At 49.7% G+C, this 20,595-nt stretch overlaps 1 protein-coding gene across 13 annotated transcripts in view; it reads left to right on the top strand.

The window, feature by feature from the left end:
• KANSL3 (KAT8 regulatory NSL complex subunit 3) overlaps positions 1 to 20,595 on the top strand; it is a 92,372-nt gene that overhangs the window by 34,543 nt on the left and 37,234 nt on the right. For 6 of the 13 annotated variants that reach the window (XM_048829375.2, XM_048829368.2, XM_048829371.2 and 3 more), the window contains 7 exons: positions 2,152 to 2,343; positions 4,287 to 4,371; positions 5,390 to 5,544; positions 6,515 to 6,627; positions 7,525 to 7,747; positions 8,757 to 8,890; positions 20,107 to 20,269. In XM_048829375.2, coding sequence (XP_048685332.1) covers positions 2,152 to 2,343; positions 4,287 to 4,371; positions 5,390 to 5,544; positions 6,515 to 6,627; positions 7,525 to 7,747; positions 8,757 to 8,890; positions 20,107 to 20,269 — 1,065 coding nt within the window. Of the gene's footprint in view, positions 1 to 2,151; positions 2,344 to 4,286; positions 4,372 to 5,389; positions 5,545 to 6,514; positions 6,628 to 7,524; positions 7,748 to 8,756; positions 8,891 to 9,943; positions 10,123 to 10,191; positions 11,661 to 20,106; positions 20,270 to 20,595 lie in introns of those variants that run through there. The other 7 variants (XR_012666135.1, XM_048829374.2, XM_048829376.2 and 4 more) reach the window with 4 other exon arrangements.

Below are 20,595 nucleotides of genomic sequence, written 5' to 3'. Positions count from 1 at the left end.
ACACACAAACCATGAAAAAATGGGTGTTTATCACTACAAAAGGTTTTCTCTCCCCCCCACCCTTCTCTCCTGCTGGTAATAGCTTATCTAAAGTGATCACTCTCGTTACAATGTGTATGATAATCAAGGTGGGCCATTTCCAGCACAAATCCAGGTTTTCTCCCTCCCCCCCCCACCCCGCAAACCCACTCTCCTGTTGGTAATAGCTGATTCCTGCCGGAGTCTGCAGGCTGCGTCCTGGCGGCCTGTGTCCTAGGTGCCAGGCCTCCCTGGTATGGTTGAAAACGGGGGGCAGAAAGCACTGGTGAAGGGAGCTGGGGGAAATTCAACACAGGGCATTTTGGAAACATGCTAATAGAGTCCGTCCCCTTCTGCCATGTCACTTTCCCGGGGGACTCTGCAGAAAAGTCTGCGTGTTTAGGATGCAGGGTTGTTCCATGGGCTGGCTCAGGAAATGCTGCACTGGGACAGATGCAGCGCTGCAGCCGGGCTGCTGCCGCCGTGTTCACACTTCCTAGAGTGACAGAAGCGGGTCTTCCAGTGCTGTACTAAACCCACCTCTTCTGCCGACCTAGTGGTGTCCACACCGGGGCTTGGGGCGGCTTCATTACACTGCACAGGATGCAAAATTCTGTAATTTTGTAGTTCAGGCAACGTAACGCTGTAGTGTAGACCGGCCCTTAGCAACCAACTTTGATTTCCCTGGGCCTTGCTGGGCCCTCCCCCAAAATCTCCCCAGGAAGCAGCCTGAGTTTGAAACATTGAGATTTGATACTGCAAATACTGCGTCCACCTCAATGTCTGTGCAGCACCTGGCACAACAGGGCCTTCCACCGTAATTTAAGGATTAGAATAAGGAAAATAATATAAAACAGAGGAAACAAATCAACCCAATACAGAAGCCTTGGCATGCTGCTAATCCCCTTGCTCAGCCCAGACAGTGACAGCCTCTGTAATACTGCAGTAAATATGTCCCTTTCCGGTGCAGGTAAATAATGTGCACTATTTTCAAACAGCTCTTTGGCAGACCTTTAATCAAATACCAGTTTGTTATGAAGGATCTTTGCAGGAGCCCACGCCAGTGACCTGTAATTCAGAGGGGTGTCTTCCCACATGTTCCTGTGTCCAATGGTAGTTTTCAGGAGCTACCTCAACAGCTGAAGTTAAACTCAGCCCTGACTCTTCCACAGATGCCTTGTAAAAATGTTAACAACGTCACTTGTGTCTCTCTCGGCTTTCAGAGAGATCTGAAATCTCGCCCAAGATTTCTCTCCAGTCTTTTGCTGCTTTTTCCCAAATTCTTGAGGTGGTTCCCAACAGGCTTGAGGGCTCTTGGTGTCCCTTTTTGACCTCTAGAAGCAACACATTCACACACACGGGAACTTGGACTGTCTTGCTCTTTTATATGGCAGGTGCCCAGTAGATAATTGGTTTCGAAGAGTCTGAATAATACCCAAACCTCAGCCAGACAGGCCTCGGAAGTCTCACGGGGATCACGGTGCACGCCCCCTCCTTGCCCAGTCACACCTTCCTCACCCTGCAGTTTCCCTATGTCAAAAGACAAAACGGAGAGGCAGACCCAGGTTGCTCTAGCCCTGACACAGGCCTTCAACACCAGCACCCTGCGATGCAGCATCTGACGGGGGCAGCTGAGCCAGTCAGGAGGGGTTCACACAGAGCACAGCACAATCCGTTAAGATTCTCACTTGGCTCCTGCACTTCCTCAGTTTGCAGAGCAGGGCCTAAAGGACAGGCGTGGCTGTCACCGAGTCAGCCCTGGGGCTCAAGTGGGAGCAACTTGTGCTGTGGTGCTGAAGGCCTTAGGGTTCTGGTGCAGCGTGGGGCACGGGTCACTTGCAGGTTTAAACTAGCGTAAATGGTGGTTCTCTGTAACTTCTTTAAACCATGGTTTGAGGCCGTCAGTGACTCAGCCAGAGTCTGTATAGATTATCAAGATGGTCCTTTCTGACATTAGAGTCTGAGTCCTGGTGCATGGAAGGCAGGAGGGGGCCGCATGAAGGAAGCTGTAGAGAATATGCATGGGCTTGTGTTCCCTCTCTGGGTATATATCACATTATCATCCGTGCTGGAGTTATGCTATCCTCAGGGCAGCAGGTATTGGTTTCAAATATACACTTCTGTGTCTTCTAGTTCCAGTCTCCTCAGAGCAGCCAGAAGCGACTGAGAAAGAAGATGTGCGAATGCAGCTGAAGAGACATCAAACCCCCAGCCCGACCCATTGCAGCAAATCCTCCAAGCGAGCCAAAATCAAGGTGACCATTGTCTCCCACGGGGAAGCTGCTGGCACGGGGAATGGAGCACCCCTCGTTGCACAGCCAGAAAGTGAGTCCCAGTTCCAGAACTGCTCTTTAAACCGGAGATATTTACATTCAGTGATATTTACATGGAGATCGGGTAGTTGGTGTGTCTCAGGCCAGCTCTGGGTATGAGGATATGTCTGCTGACAAAGATGGAGCCAAAGGGGAGGAACCTTCTTCTTTTACAACATAGACATGGCAGGCAGCCTAAGCGGTTCCAGATGCCAGCGACTGGGTGCTCAGTGATGCTTGGGGAAGGGTGGGGATTGAAGTCCCATAATAGATAGTGTACAGCAGAGCATATGGCAGAAGCTTCGGTTCAAGGGAGTCGTTCAAATTGTATGTGCCAGGGTGAAAGGCTGATTGTGTGTGCGGGGGGAAGGGTTTTCCCTTTGTATATGATTTAGCACAATCTACTGAGTTGTGAGGGACATGGTCTTTTCACTTTCCTCTGAAGCTTCAGGCCACTGCTGGACGCAGGATACTGGTCTTGAGGGACACTCAGTCTCGTTCAGTTTTGTAAGTCTGTGGCTTGCTTAAGTGTCTGTCCCTCAAACCCTGATGCTGTAGAAGTGACAACAAAGGACTCCCAAACAGGTTGGAATCTCTCTGCAAAGATCTCATCTGGGACCCGCTCCTGCCATACAAGGAGGACCATGTTGGGATTTGATGTGGTCTCCCATGGAAGAATCTCTGTGTATTCTCGGTATAGAATAGTTTCCTGCTCTGCTGATCCCCTTTGGGCATTGCAACGGTCTGAAGTCTGTCAAATACACCTTTTATATATACATTTGCAAAACCCAACTCTTCTCCCGTCTTCTCCTGGGTTAAGAAAACCCTGCTGTGATGTGAGTTGCAACTTGGTGAGCTGCAGTCCAGAGAGAGCTGTAGTGTGTTCAGCTTTGTTTCCCTCCAGCACTGGAGAGGAGGCCAGGAATTTTGTTTGCTTATTGTAACCACTGTACATTAAGGAAACTGTCCGTTGTGGTAGGCCAGGTTGATGCATAGTAGGACTTCTGCTTGGAGCACCAAAAAAGAATTCTTAAACGTAATTGCAAGTGAGTGGAATTAGTGTGCAGCGTAGGACTGAAAGGGTCAGCACGCCATTCCAAAGCCCTGGGAAATCAGAGATTTTTCAAAGCTGTAAAGTAAATTGATCCATTTTGCACCATTTCTTGGTTAATTTAACAGTTGGTTTTACTGTGAAAATTAACTAATGAATATATTGTGGCTTACCTTCAACAGCTTTGGAAGTCTCTGATTTCCTGGATTTTTTTTTTTAATTTTCAAAACTTTATTTCTTTTCACAGAAAAAAAATGAAATGCAGAAGTAAACATGAACCAAACAAGAATTCCCTCTTACCGTGCGTGAGCAGGAGGAATACACAGGACAAACGCATTTGTATCCCAAACACCGCAATAAACAAATATTGTAACTCACCGGCCTTTCTGTGTATTTTGTAAAGTGTCTCAATAGAATGCTTACAAAATCAACCACTAGAAAACCGGCATGTGCTCAATGATCCATCGAGGCAGTAGAATTGTATAATAATAATAATCTGGCAAGGAGGAAGTGGGGGTGTGAGTGAAGTAGAAGCAGATTAGTGGAATTCACCAGAGATGCTTACATCCCAGTGCTGAGCACCTGGTATCCAGTGCTTTCAAATGTCGAAGCTGATTCCCTCAGTCCTATTGTGCATCATAAGATTGTCGCAATGGCAACTTCCTGGTTTTATTAGTGATTCTATTTGGTTTGATGTTTCTGGAAGGACTCGCTCTCCTAGAACGTGCTAGAAGATATTTGGGATTGTGCTGGAGCTTTCCTTTAAAAAGTGCTTTGGGCAGCAGGATGAGCTCTGTTCCCCCAGCATTGCTCTGTGTCACTGGGCCGTGCGTGATGGCAGGGGCTCCCCAAAGGCTGGAATAGGGCAGAGCTTTACGTCTCGTGTTTTTCTTTGTTTCCCACAGGTGTGCCAGGAAAGCCCCCCACCATGACCGTAGGCCAGTCTGGGTCAGGCGTAAAGGAGTTCTCGGGACTACTTACCACCACCAAGTGAGTGTATCATTTTATTTTTAATCTGTGGATCTCTGAGAGAGCTGAGCCGACGCCAGGCTCCAGAGAGCAATGATTCCAGTGTCTGCCACTTCCTCGGACCTTGAGTGTGAAAGGATATGTCAGAGGTCCAGCTCTATGTCTGAATCCTGAGATATAGGAGATATCCAGTCCCCTGGTACCTACCCCTCGTTGGTGTTGACTTGTTGCAGGGCAGTCCTGAGATGTGTTGGCAGAGTGAGGGGAGTAGTGGGGAGGGCATCCTGGTGATAGGAATATCTCTCTCTTTCTATGGGGGAGACAAAGATTGAAATGATAGATTCAAACCTCCTGATCTTTGTGATTCTGGCACTGCTTTCTCTCTCCCTGCATCTTCTGCCTTAACCTGGACTCCAGTTCCTGTCCTTAAAGCATCTTCCCTGCCCAACCCTTGTCTCTGCCACTGCGGCCTCCCTGCCTGCTGCCAGACTCGCCCCCCAGCGCTGGAGGAGTATTTAAAGTAATTCTCCTTTGAAATGCCCCCCCCCCCCCCCCGGGGGTTTCTTGCTGTACATTTAATGCTGTCTCAGTCTTCTCATCTCCCATGGTGCTGCTCTGGTTTGCTGTATGCCTCAGAGCGGCAGCCCCTGCCTTTAACCTGGAACAGGAGGCAGGATCTGGAAAATAAAAACGGTTTTAAATTGAGAGGTCCCTTTAACTCCCAAGGTGGAATCTGTCTGTGTATAACACCTAGTCGGCGTGGCATGGGGACAGAGGGCTTCCAGTCACCCCGCATTTCAGAAATAGACATCCTACTCCATTTGTGCGTGCTTCTATCTCCCGTCATGGAGGCGCAGCCGCTGCGGCAGTTTTGAGTTCACCACAGTAAAGTTTTCAGTCTCACCCAGCCTTTCCAGAAGGAGAGTGGCTCTGGGCTGTGTTTGACCCCTTGGCTGCAATCTTTGTCCTGGAAATACATCCCCTTGGAGTTTGTTGGTTACTGGAGTGCATTTGCCGAGTTTCTCTGTTTATTTTCCAGGCTGAATTCTGCAGCGGAAACCCCCACCCTCAGCTCTACCCCCTCGGCCATGATCCCTAGCAGCACAGCTCCCAGCGCCTTCCATTCCTTGCAGAGCAGGCTGGTGGCCAGCAGTGCCCACTGCAGGCAGGCCCAGCCTAGCAACGCGCTCCAAGGTACCTGTCTCTTTCTTCATGCCTGGCTTGGGAGTCTGCAAAGCAAACCTGGCCTGCGAGACGGATCTGTTGGAATCAGTCGTGTGTTTCCCTGCCTGCACCTTTGCTCTAACCCGGGAGTGGCTGAGAACCTTCCCAGCGTTTGGCTATCCCGGGGGCCTGATGAGGCCAGTGGCTTACTCAGGAGCTGGAAAGTGAGCCTGGTGGAGGATGGAACACTGGGCCAGGCCCTGTTTCCATTGCGGTCAAGGGCAGCTAGACTGGGTGACATTGTTTCAGCGAATAATACATCTGCAGAAAAGTCCATTTTGGGGGATACTTTCAGGTCAAATTTAGCGAATAGTATCAACATAGAAATGGGGGGGAATTCCAAAGTGGTTTATTTTGGTCCATTTTTAAATGGAACATTTCAGCTTTTTTGTTTTGAAACGGTGTTTTGTTTAATAATTTAGCTAGTATTAAAAAAGGGTGAAAGACACCCCAAAGTGACCTGGAGCAAAACAGAAAAACTTGAAGAACAAACAAACCGACCCTCAGATGTATTTTGTTTTGATAAGAAAAACCGTCAAAATTCAATTTCAGTTTGAACCGAACCACGTTTTTGTCAGATTTTTTGGTTCAGCTTCTGAAATAAGAAATCAATGATGCTCTCAGCTCTAATGGCAACATCTCCACCGATTTCGGTTGTATGGGAGCAGGAAGTGGCTCGCTATCTGGTGTTCTAGACACGACTGGCCCTGCCTACACTGGGCGCACATCCTGTGTGCAGTCATGCGAGTTGATAGGTGTTGGGTCGTGTTCTAGAATGGTGTTTTCCTCCTGGAGACATAGCTCATAGGGAGGACCGAGGGGCTCCCACAGGTCAAGAGGTAGCGTGACTCAGGGGACAGCCTCCTGCTGAAGCTAGTCCACCAAAGGTGAGAAACTGGCTCTTCATGGCAGGTTATTCCTCAGCCTTGTTTGCTTTCAGGAGCAGCGTCTGCTAGCAGCCTCCTGCAGGGACTGAGCTTCAGCCTGCAGGACATCGGCACCAAGTCACCAGCCCTTCCAGCGAGCGTAGCATCCGTGGGGCCATCCATACAGGTAGGCAGCCCTAGCGACATGGAGGGTTTCAGATAGGCACAGGCTCTCCTGGAGAGCGAGAAACTGGATCTAGAGAGCTTGGGAGGACAGCATCCTTGTCATCCTGGAAGTAGAGCTCTGCTGCGGTAAGGAGCTCTCTTGAGGCTCTTGCTCTTGTGTTTGGCGCTTGTACCCTCAGGAGGAGGGTACTTGAGGAGCAAGGGTGATGGATGCCTTCTCTACAAGGACCACTGCTGTCTGCAGCCTGCCCTCCCATCTGGAGGCTGGGTGCAGTGATAGCATGAGGTGCATGGCAAGTGGGAGTTCTGGCACAGGAGACATTGAAACCTAAACTTGACAAAACACTAGACAATGCAATGTAGGGAATGGTCCTGCACGAGCCCCGGGGAGTGGGTGAGACGAGCCCGCTGGGCCTTTCCCACTCCTGCTTCTCACAGTGGAGTTGATTGCAGCCCCATCAGCTCTAGCAGGGGCAGCCTGCAATGCTCCACCTCTATCTGAGCAGCCTCCACACAGATCAAGGTGGTTTATTCATGCTAGGGCCAGTAGTCTCCATGGGCTGCCCCTTCATCTTAAAATCATAGAATCATAGAATATCAGGGTTGGAAGGGACCCCAGAAGGTCATCTAGTCCAACCCCCTGCTCGAAGCAGGACCAATTCCCAGTTAAATCATCCCATTTAACTGTCCATCCCAGTTAAATCAGGGTGTCCATTGTGAAAGGGCCAAACTTCATCCACCCTTGGGCTGAGATGCACTGGCTGCCTACTGGGATGAAGGGTAGGAAGACTCTGCCAGACCTCGGAGACCTCGAACTTCCCTTGAGAGTGAGGGGGAGCAGGGAAAGACATCCTGCCCCTTCCTCCCTGGTGCTCACCGCACTTGCCTTGCCTTGCAGACCTCAGCTGGGAAGACACCAGCACCTATCCAGAGTCTGAGTGCCATAACCACGGGCACCGGGACAATCGTCCGCACCATTCCAGTCGCCACATCCTTGTCGTCTCTTGGAGCCTCGGGGAGCGGGAAGCCCACAGCTATTCACCAGTTGCTGACCAATGGCGGGCTGGCCAAGCTGGCCAGCAGCCTTCCTGGCTTGGCTCAGATCTCCAATCAAGCGGCAGGTAAGGGGCTAGTGCTGGTGGGGGGTTTGGAGACGGAGATGCAGGCCCCCTCCCATCTCCTTTCAGACTGTAGTTTGCATTTACAAAGCTTGTTTGAAGTTCAGAGTGATCTGTGTATGCCGACTTACCCTCCTGAAGCCGCTGCAAGGAGGGAACTATTGCCGCCCCCCGTGGAGACACTGAGGTACAGAGAGAGGAGGCGATTTGCCCAAGGTGTCACAGTGAGTCAGTGGCGGTTCTGGGATTGGAATTTGTGAGTCCAGCGAGAGAATTTACATCCCTCGCAGGGTGAAGGGGGGATCCGCCACTATAGACATTGAACATCCATTTCCTCCCCAGTAGGAGTCCATCTTCATCATGCACATGATTGAAGGCCCCTTTGTATGTTCCTTAATACCAGGCAGAATTATACCTCGCATGGTTCAGGATGGCTTGTAAACAGGGCCAGGTGGCTGTCTCTGAACAGTGAGACCCCTAATTCAGAGCATTCCAGGCGCCATAGAGCCAAGATCCAGCTACGGATGCGGGCTGTGTGTTCCTTAGAGATGCCAGCCAAGGTCAGACTTGTGCCCTGTCTGCTCACCCGAGCTAGTGACCGCCATTCCAGCCGTCAGCTCCATGCTCTGGAACTCGCATTACTGCCTTGGGTCGTGCTGACATCCTTGTTACACAGCACATGGTCTGGTAATAGGAAAAGTGCAGGGGGTCTGGGTGCAGGTCTCCGAATATTACTGCCAGAGACTGTGCCTGGAGAGCTAGTGTTGGGCTTTCCCAGAGGTGGATTTGCTGAGCTGTATGTTGTGTTGGGGACTGTGATCCTTGCCGCACTCCATGTTCGGTCTGTCCTATAGCTGAGCTCCATTTGCTGGCAGGTAGGGAGCAGCTGCCTGGCAGCTGGCAGGGCGGGGTTGTGTCTGTTTGATCTGATTCTCCTGTAAAAGCCCGGGGCAAAGTGTGTGCTCGGAGATCGGCTGGTCGCAGTGACTTGCCTCGCTCCTGTGTCTTCCAGGCTTGAAGGCTCCGACCACCATTACAGTGACCCTACGGGGGCAGCCTAACCGTGTCACTACCCTGAGCCAAGCGGCTGTGGGGACTATCCAGCCTCAGCTGGAGGAGCAGCAGCTGCAAACTCAGACACCTCAGGTAATTCTGGGTCTCTGGTCTTAGGCGAAGAGAAGCCGTTGGGCGTATGTTATGCTTCCATCACCAGTGTTTGCTGACCCACATGTTTTGTGCAGAAGCATCTCTCCTGGGGGGAGTGTTCTGCAATATGGCCCAGCAACCCTCATTGGGATTTTCTCAGTAGGGTTTTGCCAATGCTGAAGCCAGGGTGTTTACTCCCTTATGAGCTGTTGTGCCCCTGTGCTGTGATTTGAGCGGAGACTGAAGTGGACAGGAATGAGCGCTTGTGAGGGAGAGCAGTGTGCGCTCTCTGGGCAGAAAGGGGCGTAGTAGGACAGTGGTTGGAGATAGATCCATCCTCTCCTGCCACAAACGCAGAGGCCTCCACCCAAACAGTGTATCTGATGTTACCTCACAGCTGTACTTAATCAACTGGAAATGCCAAACCACAGCAGTTACTTTGGATCCAAACACCTGGAGTTGGTGTCAGCCTGGGAGCCCCTGTTTAATGTCCCTCTGACACTTGGGGCTTTCTGGAGAGGTGTTTGTAGACCCTGCTCTGTGACGAGGAAGGCAGAAAGGGGCTCCCTCCAGAGCTGAGGTCGGTTTGGGCCCAATTTGACCCGAACCTGACTAGACCACAGACAATCCAAACCCGGCCTGCGGTTGTTTTCATACCCGACCTTGGCGCTTGTAGCTAGTCCCAGGGGTTGCAAGGGTGTAGCTGCCAGCCCAGACTCCGTTTTCCATACTTTGTTTCCTCCTTCAAGCCGCAGGGCTAATTATCCTCCAGCCCTGCTCTCCCTCCAGAAGCTTGTAGTCAGGTCTGCTGGGGTCAGGTCAGATGACAGGACTCTACTCCAGAGCCTCTTGCTGCATCTCTTTCAACAAAGGGTCAAACAAGAGTGAGGTCGGGGCGGGGGGCGGCGGGGCGGCACAGCGCCCCATCCTGTGCCTGGAGCTTGGTGCCTCAAGCCTTCAGATCCCTGAACTGAGACCAGGCACCCGGATGGCTAATGCTGGCAGGTGTCTGTGGGTAACACCAGTGTCTCCATACTGTCATCTCCTCCACAGGTCCCAACACTTCCCCATGCAGGTGGCAGGACCCAGTGAGGTGGGACTGTTCAGCATTTATCATGTTCTCTAGGGCAGTGTTCGTCAGCGACCGGTCTGTAGGCTGGTGCTGGTCCCGAGAGCTCCCTGACACGGTTTAGGAAGGTGGCAAGCCAGTCCCTGTTATCGAAAAGGTTGAAAAACACTGCCATAAAGTAACATTTTTTCATGACAAATCTCCCTTGGGATTTTTTCACTCACTGTGACAGGAGTGAGCCCTGCTGCTGTTGGAAGAAGGTTGTAGACTCTTGACCTGTCAAGTTCCCTCCCTGGGAAAGAGACTCAGGGCACCGTCCTCCCAGCCCCCAGCTGTGTCTTGTCCTGGGGCTGAACTCAGAACACAAGCTGCCAGGTTAGAGGCAGATTTGTTTAGTGAAGAAGCAGTTAATGGTGTCAGATGTTCCAGGCTTGTGATCTCAGATCTGCAGTGGCAAATTTCAGCCCAAGTCCGAGTTCAGAAAGGAAATGAGCAGCTAGAACATGTTAAGAAGAAGATGAAATCTCCAGGGCAGACGTCAGTTTGCAGTTGAGACGTAGATTTGCAGATGTCAAAGCCAGAAAGGACCATTTTGCGCATTCCAGCCTGAGCTGCCTAACCCAGGCCAGAGACCCTCACCCATTGGGCACCATCAGCAAAGTTGCAAGCCTCATAGACTGTAAGGTCAGAAAGGACTATTCGGATCATCTACTTTGACCGCCTGCACATCACAGGGCACAGAACCTCGCCCACCCACCCCGTAACAGCCCCTGACCCTCTGGATGAGTTGCTGATGTCCTCAAACCATGGTTTAAAGAAGTCAAGTTACAGAGAACCACCATTTACGCTAGTTTAAACCTGCAAGTGACCCGTGCCCCACGCTGCACCAGAACCCTAAGGCCTTCAGCACCACAGCACAAGTTGCTCCCACTTGAGCCCCAGGGCTGACTCGGTGACAGCCACGCCTGTCCTTTAGGCCCTGCTCTGCAAACTGAGGAAGTGCAGGAGACAAGTGAGAATCTTAACGGATTGTGCTGTGCTCCGTGTGAACCCCTCCTGACTGGCTCAGCTGCCCCCGTCAGATGCTGCATCACAGGGTGCTGGTGTTGAAGGCCTGTGTCAGGGCTAGAGCAACCTGGGTCTGCCTCTCCGTTTTGTCTTTTGACATAGGGAAACTGCAGGGTGAGGAAGGTGTGACTGGGCAAGGAGGGGGCGTGCACCGTGATCCCCGTGAGACTTCCGAGGCCTGTCTGGCTGAGGTTTGGGTATTACTCAGACTCTTCGAAACCAATTATCTACTGGGCACCTGCCATATAAAAGAGCAAGACAGTCCAAGTTCCCGTGTGTGTGAATGTGTTGCTTCTAGAGGTCAAAAAGGGACACCAAGAGCCCTCAAGCCTGTTGGGAACCACCTCAAGAATTTGGGAAAAAGCAGCAAAAGACTGGAGAGAAATCTTGGGCGAGATTTCAGATCTCTCTGAAAGCCGAGAGAGACACAAGTGACGTTGTTAACATTTTTACAAGGCATCTGTGGAAGAGTCAGGGCTGAGTTTAACTTCAGCTGTTGAGGTAGCTCCTGAAAACTACCATTGGACACAGGAACATGTGGGAAGACACCCCTCTGAATTACAGGTCACTGGCGTGGGCTCCTGCAAAGATCCTTCATAACAAACTGGTATTTGATTAAAGGTCTGCCAAAGAGCTGTTTGAAAATAGTGCACATTATTTACCTGCACCGGAAAGGGACATATTTACTGCAGTATTACAGAGGCTGTCACTGTCTGGGCTGAGCAAGGGGATTAGCAGCATGCCAAGGCTTCTGTATTGGGTTGATTTGTTTCCTCTGTTTTATATTATTTTCCTTATTCTAATCCTTAAATTACGGTGGAAGGCCCTGTTGTGCCAGGTGCTGCACAGACATTGAGGTGGACGCAGTATTTGCAGTATCAAATCTCAATGTTTCAAACTCAGGCTGCTTCCTGGGGAGATTTTGGGGGAGGGCCCAGCAAGGCCCAGGGAAATCAAAGTTGGTTGCTAAGGGCCGGTCTACACTACAGCGTTACGTTGCCTGAACTACAAAATTACAGAATTTTGCATCCTGTGCAGTGTAATGAAGCCGCCCCAAGCCCCGGTGTGGACACCACTAGGTCGGCAGAAGAGGTGGGTTTAGTACAGCACTGGAAGACCCGCTTCTGTCACTCTAGGAAGTGTGAACACGGCGGCAGCAGCCCAGCTGCAGCGCTGCATCTGTCCCAGTGCAGCATTTCCTGAGCCAGCCCATGGAACAACCCTGCATCCTAAACACGCAGACTTTTCTGCAGAGTCCCCCGGGAAAGTGACATGGCAGAAGGGGACGGACTCTATTAGCATGTTTCCAAAATGCCCTGTGTTGAATTTCCCCCAGCTCCCTTCACCAGTGCTTTCTGCCCCCCGTTTTCAACCATACCAGGGAGGCCTGGCACCTAGGACACAGGCCGCCAGGACGCAGCCTGCAGACTCCGGCAGGAATGATGTTTGCTGACGAGACAACCTCAGCTTGTCAGTACTTAGTGCGTAATGGAAACAGAGATCTATTCGGACCACGCTGGCACCAAAGGCCGATGCCAGTTGCTCTCCTTGCATCCAGAAGATGGAGGATGAGGATCCCAGGGAAAAATGTTTCTCCTGACTGTGACGGGGTCTTTCTTATCGCACAGTTGAGTTCCCTGTTTTGGGTGTCACTAATGCAAGTTCCGTGCAGATGGCCCTGCCATAGGGGATGCAGGAAAGCAGACTGTGACTGGGGACTTTGAGCGGTCCAGTTTGAAGCCCGCTCCTCTCAGAACAGTTGCTGTGACCCATGGCTGCCTCCAGCTGGGAGCCCCATGGAGGTGGGGGCAGAGAAATTGCTTTGGCTTTGCATTGCTCCTTCATCATGGGACTTCAGAGAGAAGGAACTTCTGAGCCACTTGAGGCCCACAGATGTGGGCGAGGGTGTCGCTGGAAGCTGCCCTCAGGCTCTGTCAGTGGAAGTGGTACATTAAGCGTTTGTAAGTCCTGGGCCTGTTTCTGGTTACATAAGGATCTGCACTGTACTTTTTTATCAGTAATTTCCACACATAGACATTCCTCCAATGTGCCTTGTAAATGCTTGGTGGCTGTTCTCCAGCTTGCCAGGCGGTGGGAGCACCTGGTCCCTTCACCTCTCTATTCAGTGTCAGTTTGCTGGCATGAGGTGGCCTGTAAGTGTCTCCGGAGTTAGTATCTCTGTGTCAACGCTGAATCTCGTGAAGGGAATGTGGAGATGGTGATGATAGCTCCTCGTGTGACATTGTGTGCACTCACCATAAATCCTCTTCCAGTGTTCAAGATCAGTCTGTCTGAGTCGCATCCAGTTCTGTTGCCCTGTAGGTCAAAATCTCCTTGTGTAAGCCTGAGTCAGTCTCTGGTTTTCCAAGGCTGGTTGAAGAAGTGATCAGAAATAGCATGTTTTCCTTTCTACTTCGTTACCTGCATTGGGGCACCCTAAACAAACATGGCAGAACAATAACTAGATTATTAGTCTGACAAACCCATGACATTTTCAGGCATAGATTAACTCCATGCGTTGTTGCAAGGTGGGACTTGAGGCTTAATTCTAAGCTGTGAGTTTGACTTACATTGTTGGGTTTGTGTGTTTAAGGCAGTGCTTCATTGTGTTAATGTCCATGGAGAATTCTTTTAATGTCAAAAAGCAAAGGAGTACTTGTGGCACCTTAGAGACTAACCAATTTACTTGAGCATGAGCTTTCGTGAGCTACAGCTCACTTCATCGGATGCATACCGTGGAAACTGCAGCAGACTTTATATACACACAGAGAATATGAAACAATACCTCCTCCCACCCCACTGTCCTGCTGGTAATAGCTTATCTAAAGTGATCATCAAGTTGGGCCATTTCCAGCACAAATCCAGGGGGGGTGAGAGAACCTGGATTTGTGCAGGAAATGGCCCAACTTGATTGTCATGCACATTGTGTGGAGAGTTGTCATTTTGGATGGGCTATCACCAGCAGGAGAGTGAATTTGTGTGTGGGGGGTGGAGGGCGAGAAAACCTGGATTTGTGCTGGAAATGGCCCAACTTGATGATCACTTTAGATAAGCTATTACCAGCAGGACAGTGGGGTGGGAGGAGGTATTGTTTCATATTCTCTGTGTGTATATAAAGTCTGCTGCAGTTTCCACGGTATGCATCCGATGAAGTGAGCTGTAGCTCACGAAAGCTCATGCTCAAATAAATGGGTTAGTCTCTAAGGTGCCACAAGTACTCCTTTTCTTTTTGCGAATACAGACTAACACGGCTGTTACTCTGAAACCTGTCTTTTAATGTCATGAGTTATGTATTTCAGCAACTGCTCTAATTATATCCATTAATGTAATTGACTTACATTTGCCATTAGAATGTGTAATTCTGTTTGACAGCACCTCTTCTTGATAAAAGACTAAGGGAAATAACCACAAAGAACAAAGGCCGTTTTTCCAATACAGCTGGGTGGTCTAAGGGAGTTGAAAGTCATTGGGAGTTGGACTCTTGGTCCCCTTTGAGAAGTGCAGCCTTCCACTCTAAACCTGTATCTGTAATAGGGCTAAAGCTTTGGATTGCCCAAGGTTTCACCTAATTACTGGGGCTTGGCTAGTTCTTCTTCAACCTCTATGGAAATAAGATGTAAAGTTTTAACAACGAGAGTAATTAAGTATTGGAACAGCTTACCGAGGGTTTTGATGGAGATTGACAGTGGACGTTTTCTAACAGATCTGCTCTAGGGATTATTGTGGGGCAGGTGTCTGGCCTGTGCTCTACAAGGGGTCAGGCTAAATGATCACAATGGTTGCTCTAGGGATTATTGTGGGGCAGGTGTCTGGCCTGTGCTCTACAAGGGGTCAGGCTAAATTATCACAGTGGTCCCTTCTGGCCTTGGAATCTATGAAAGTTTTGCTCGGAAGGCAGTTCTGTTGGGCCAGTGTCCCCTGTCCAGGTTACAGCTGGAATCTAGATGGGATGCAGGTTTTCAGGATTCAGTACTGGTTAAATAAATAGGAAACGCAGTCCAAGTGGCACATGATTAATGCTGGCATCACGGGGGTTGACAGTGGAGACCAGTGCTGTTGGAAGATGAAGGGGATCGTGACTTGTTGGTGTTTGCTTATGACACTGGCTTTGTTTCAGTTGCAAAAGCCATAAAGGAGTATGAGGCGCTCTATTGGCTTTAGGTTTCAGAGTGGGAGCCGTGTCAGTCTGTATCAGCAAAAACAACAAGGAGTCCTTGTGGCATCTTAGAGACTAACACATTTATTTGGGCATAAGCCTTTGTGGGCTAGAACCCACTTCATCAGATGCATGGAGTGAAAATACAGGAGCAGGTATAAATACATTAAAGAGGGGGGATTGCTTTACCAAATGTGAGGTCAGTCTAATGAGATAAATCAATTAACAGCAGGATACCAAGGGAGGAAAAATAACTTTTGAAGTGGTAAGAGAGTGGTCAGACAGTTGACAAGAAGGTGCGAGTAACAGTAGGGAGAAATTAGTATTGGGGAAATTAAGTTTAGGTTTTGTAGTGACCCAACCACTCCCAGTCTCTATTCAGGCCTAATCTGATGGTATCCACTTTGCAAATTAATTCCAGTTCTGCAGTTTCACGTTGGAGTCTGTTTCTGAAGTTTTTTTTGTTGAATAATTGCCACTTTTAGGTCTATTACTGAGTGACCAGAGAGATTGAAGTGTTCTACTGGTTTTTGAATGTTATGATTCCTGATGTCAGATTTGTGTCCATTTATTCTTTTGCGTAGAGACTGTCCGGTTTGGCCAATGTACACTGCAGAGGGGCATTGCTGGCACATGGTGGCATATATCACATTGGTAGATGTGCAGGTGAATGAGCCCCTGATGGTGTGGCTGATGTGGTTAGGTCCTATGATGGTGTCCTTTGAATAGATATGTGGACAGAGCTGGCACTGGGGTTTTTTGCAGGGTTTGGTTCCTGGGTTGGTGTTTTTGGTGTGTGGTTGCTGGTGAGTATTTGCTTCAGGTTGGGGGGCTGTCTGTAAGCAAGGACTGGCCTGTCCCGCAAGGTCTGTGAGAGTGAGGGATTGTCCTTCAGGATAGGTTGTAGATCCTTGATGATGCGCTGGAGAGGTGAGACCTGACCAGGAATACTGTGTGCAGTTCTGGTCTCCCATGTTTAAGAAGGATGAATTCAGACTGGAACAGGTACAGAGAAGGGTTACTAGGATGATCCGAGGCATGGAAAACTTGTCTTATGAAAGGAGACTCAAGGAGCTTGGCTTGTTTAGCCTAACTAAAAGAAGGTTGAGGGGAGATAATGATTGCTCTCTATAAATATATCAGAGGGATAAATACTGGAGAGGGAGAGGAATTACTTAAGCTCAGTACCAATGTGGACACAAGAACAAATGGATATAAACTGGTCATTGGGAAGTTTAGACTTGAAATTAGACGAAGGTTTCTAACCATCAGAGGAGTGAAGTTCTGGAACACCCTTCCACGGAAAGCAGTGGGGGCAAAAGATCTATCTGGCTTTAAGATTAAACTCAATAAGTTTATGGAGGAGATGGTATGATGGGATAACATGGTTTTGGTAATTAAATATTCATGGTAAATAGGCCCAATGGCCTGTGATGGGATATTAGGTGGGGTGGGATCTGAGTTACCCAGGAAAGAATTTTCTGTAGTATCTGGCTGGTGAATCTTGCCCATATGCTCAGGGTTTAGCTGATGGCCATATTTGGGGTCAGGAAGGAATTTTCCTCCAGGACAGATTGGAAGAGGCCCTGGAGGTTTTTCACCTTCCTCTGTAGCATGGGGCACGGGTCACTTGCTGGAGGATTCTCTGCTCCTTGAAGTCTTTAAACCACGAGTTGAGGACTTCAATAGCTCAGACATAGGTGAGAGGTTTTTCGCAGGAGTGGGTGGGTGAAATTCTGTGGCCTGCGTTGTGCAGGAGGTCAGACTAGATGATCATAATGGTCCCTTCTGACCTTTGTATCTATGAATCTAAGGCCCTTCAGAGTCTGCTCCAGCTTGCCTAAAATGAAGCAGATTGCAGCCCCTCTTCTCTTTAATGTGCAGTTGTCAGTGCTCAGGACACCAAGATTCGTCTTGCCTTTACCTGTTCTCTGATAACCTTCTCTGCAAGAGGAGCTGCTATATAAATGGGAGGTATCTAGATGGTATCTGCTTCCTTCAGAGCCCATCAGTGTGTGGGGTTATGGATTTGAGCCTCTACCTCCAGAGCAGTCTAGACCCTCCTGACCAAAGGAATTGGACCTGGATTTCTGGCAAAGCAATAAACTGTTCGGCCACTGGGTCTTACAATTTGCAAGACTTTTAAAGCAACATTTTGTCTCAGTTTGGATAAAGCCATTTAAATTAATAGTGTGAAAATCAGCTTGGGTACCACTAAGCAGAGAGGCTCTTGGGTCTGCAGAATGTCCTGCAAGTCAGGCACTGCCTGGGCTACTTCAGAAAACTGCTTCACGTTGGAAAATCACCTTAGTAATCAGGGAGAATTAGCCTGGCAGCAGGGAGAGAGCTCAGTCTGTCGGGGTGGGCGCTAAGCTCCTTAGTGAGAGATGCTTCCTCGTTTTCTCATCAGACATGATAGATTCGGGATGCTACTAGCAGGCTCGCTGTGCTTGGGTGTGATCTGCAGTGCACAGGGTGTGCGCTCCTTAACGGAATGGGCCAGCTCGTTAAAGTGCAAATCTCCTGGGTTCCGTTCCTGGCTCGGCAGCTGACCTGCTGAGACACCTGGACCAAGTTTCTCTGTGTCTCTGTTTCCCTCTCTGCAGAACAGGGCTGCGAAGGGTCACGTGCCTGCGGGGAGCTGTAGAACGGCCTCCTGGGTGTCTTTGGGACCCCCTACGAGGAGGGGGTTGTGTGCTGTTGTGTAAGTGGGAGCTTCCAGCCTCAGTGGCTTGCAGTTGCCAAGCCCCCGGGGAAGGTTTGGTCTGACAGACCTGACAGAGTTGCCAGTGGCTTGGGTTAGTGTGGGGCTGCTTGGAGGAAGCAAGCCCACTCTGAGATGGGACCGAGGGGCAGACCCCTCCCCCACTCGCTGAGGGTTTGTCTGCACAGGGGGGTAACTCGAGTCATCCAACACGTTTGTACACGTTTGCTTGGACTCAGCTCATGGCAGCAGATTTCCATACAGCGTGTACCAACCTGTTTGCTAACTGGCAGCCAGTTAGTTCCAGTCTCGACAGCCCCTTGAAGCGAATGCAAGTGGGTGACTCTGGATGTGGATGGCACAGTGCATCTGTGAGCCGAATACCTAATAGACCCTTTAGGAATCCCCGAATTGGTTAGTTACTGGCATGCGCTGGGAAGGTTAGACGTCTGACCAGAGGTCTCCCACTGAATGGGCTCTGCACAGACATCAGGCTGAATGTCCAAGGGAACTTGTGCATCTTTCACGGCCCAGCAGAGAGCTCTTCTGATGCAGAAGCGAACGTGAGCATGCTGCTTCCAGTCGTGTTGCACTGCTGGCAGCATCCTGATGTTAGGGGGCTTATTCCTTCACCCACTTACTTCCCTGGTCCTTCTTGCATGAACAGAGAGCAACAATACCCGAAGTCCAAAGGTGCAAACAATTCGATGTTTATTGGGGTGAACTTCCAGCTAGCATGATTCCAGTTTCCTTCCTTAGTATCCTCCTTCCCAGCTCTGACACCACAGAGCCTTACACCTGTGTCCCTGTTCCCATTCCTGCCCTTAGCAAAACATTATTCCAATTTCCTTACCCCCATTCCCTGTTCCCATTTCCCCCTTTAGCAAAACATGATTCCAATTTTCTTACCCCCATTCCCTGTTCCCCTTTCCCCTCTTTAGCAAAACATGATTCCAATTTCTCCACCCCCATTCCCTGTTCCCATCTCTCCCACCCACACACCCACCCCCTCACTTTCTAATTGACTGCAGACTATATAGTAAAACTTGAGTTCGGCTTAGCTATACCTTAACCAATCATTTTCCTGAAATTTAACTAACCAGTCCTAACGTATTGTAACATGATTATGTAACCAATTATATCCCACCACCTTAATTAGTTTACACTCAGCAAAATTAATTATACAGCAGACAGGAACAATCACAGAACCAGACAGAGATTATATAGACAAACAATAGCAAAGTGGGAACTATAATGACAAAACAATACAGAAGTGAGGATTTCACATCCCAGTATTGATAAGTGAGTTCTTGCCAGACAGGATGCTATCAAACTAAGTTTCCTTTTACATTTTCTAGGCACTTCCCTTTCTCTGGAGGTGATAGGCACTATCCGGACAGGATTGTTTTCCTAACAGCCCAATAGCACCTTAGTTCAATGTGACTAGTTTGGAATGTGAGGATGTCACCGGTCGCTTCCCAGCTTATGGCTGCCTCTGCTGCTTAGCCAAAGGCCTTAGCCTAAGAACAGGGCCTCAGACTGTGACAGTAAGAGAAGGCCCTTACACCAGCAGACAGTGATTTTGATTCTTTCTTTTATACCTCTAGAACTAGCCAAGTGATAAGAATACACCTAAATTCTTAAAGTACAGGCCTTTGCAGACAGGCCTGAATATCTATATCCTAACACCTGACAGTAACCGCGCATCGTTGCTTTCAACAGAGGATCCCTGAGCACTCAGAATCTCTTGTTAAGCCTCACAAGTCCCCAGGGACATGGGTCAGTATTAGCTGCATTTTACAACCGAGGCACAGAGTGGGAAAATGACTTGCCCAAGGTCATCCATCGAGTCATTGTCGAGGTGGGGATAAGGCCTTAGGTAAGACACAGTCACCTCTGCTGAACTCGCCCTCCCAAAGGTTGATGGGGATATTGCTGAATTTATTTAAGGAAGGTCTTTGCAGAGCTCTGTCTTGTTCCACAGAGTCCTCCTCCAGCTGACAAGTAACTGGTCAGAGGGAGGGAAAAGAGGCATAGAGGAAAGGTTAAAACGTAGAGAAGTGGATTTGAATTTCCAGCTGCTGAGAGAGGTTACAGGCAATGGAAAGAGAGCCCCGCTAGCGAAGGGCTGGTCGGCGTCCCCGCTCTGCATCACACTCCCAGCTCCTGTGAGTGCTGTGAGTTTTTCCGTTGGGTCTCAATTACTTTAACCCTTTCAGGCTCCAGGTGGTGCAGTTGGGAACTTGAGCACCCCAGCTTCCAGTGCCGCCCCTCCTGGCAAGCTGCTGTCTCAGATGGAACTCAGCAAGGCTCAGGCTGGCATAGAGATGGCTCCTGCTGACCCCGCGTCCCACCTGACCTCTGCAGCAACGCCACCTGTAGGTGAGGCTCATGGCAGTTCTGGGGCACACGCAGCCAGGCCTTGGGGTCAGTGTGGAGGAAGGGCTGGAGCCATGCCTGCCTGGTGACTCGCAGGGTTGCTGTGGTGGCGTGGCTGGATTGCCAGGACGCCCAACGATCTTGTTGGTTTTTTTAAAGTCACAATCCCCCTCTTAACTGGTTTCTTTGAGTACGTGTGTGCACTTTATTGGGCGTGACAGAGCAAGGGAAGGCTGTAGAGCAGTGTAGCTGAGACGATTAACCCCAACACCTAGGTAGTTATTTTAAGTTCAGCTCCATGGCCTAAAGTTACAAACTCCTCAGGTTCT

This window comes from Caretta caretta, chromosome 26, assembly GCF_965140235.1.
Source record: "Caretta caretta isolate rCarCar2 chromosome 26, rCarCar1.hap1, whole genome shotgun sequence".
Classification (NCBI taxonomy): domain Eukaryota; kingdom Metazoa; phylum Chordata; order Testudines; family Cheloniidae; genus Caretta; species Caretta caretta.
This window is presented reverse-complemented; position numbering and strand designations above follow the sequence as displayed.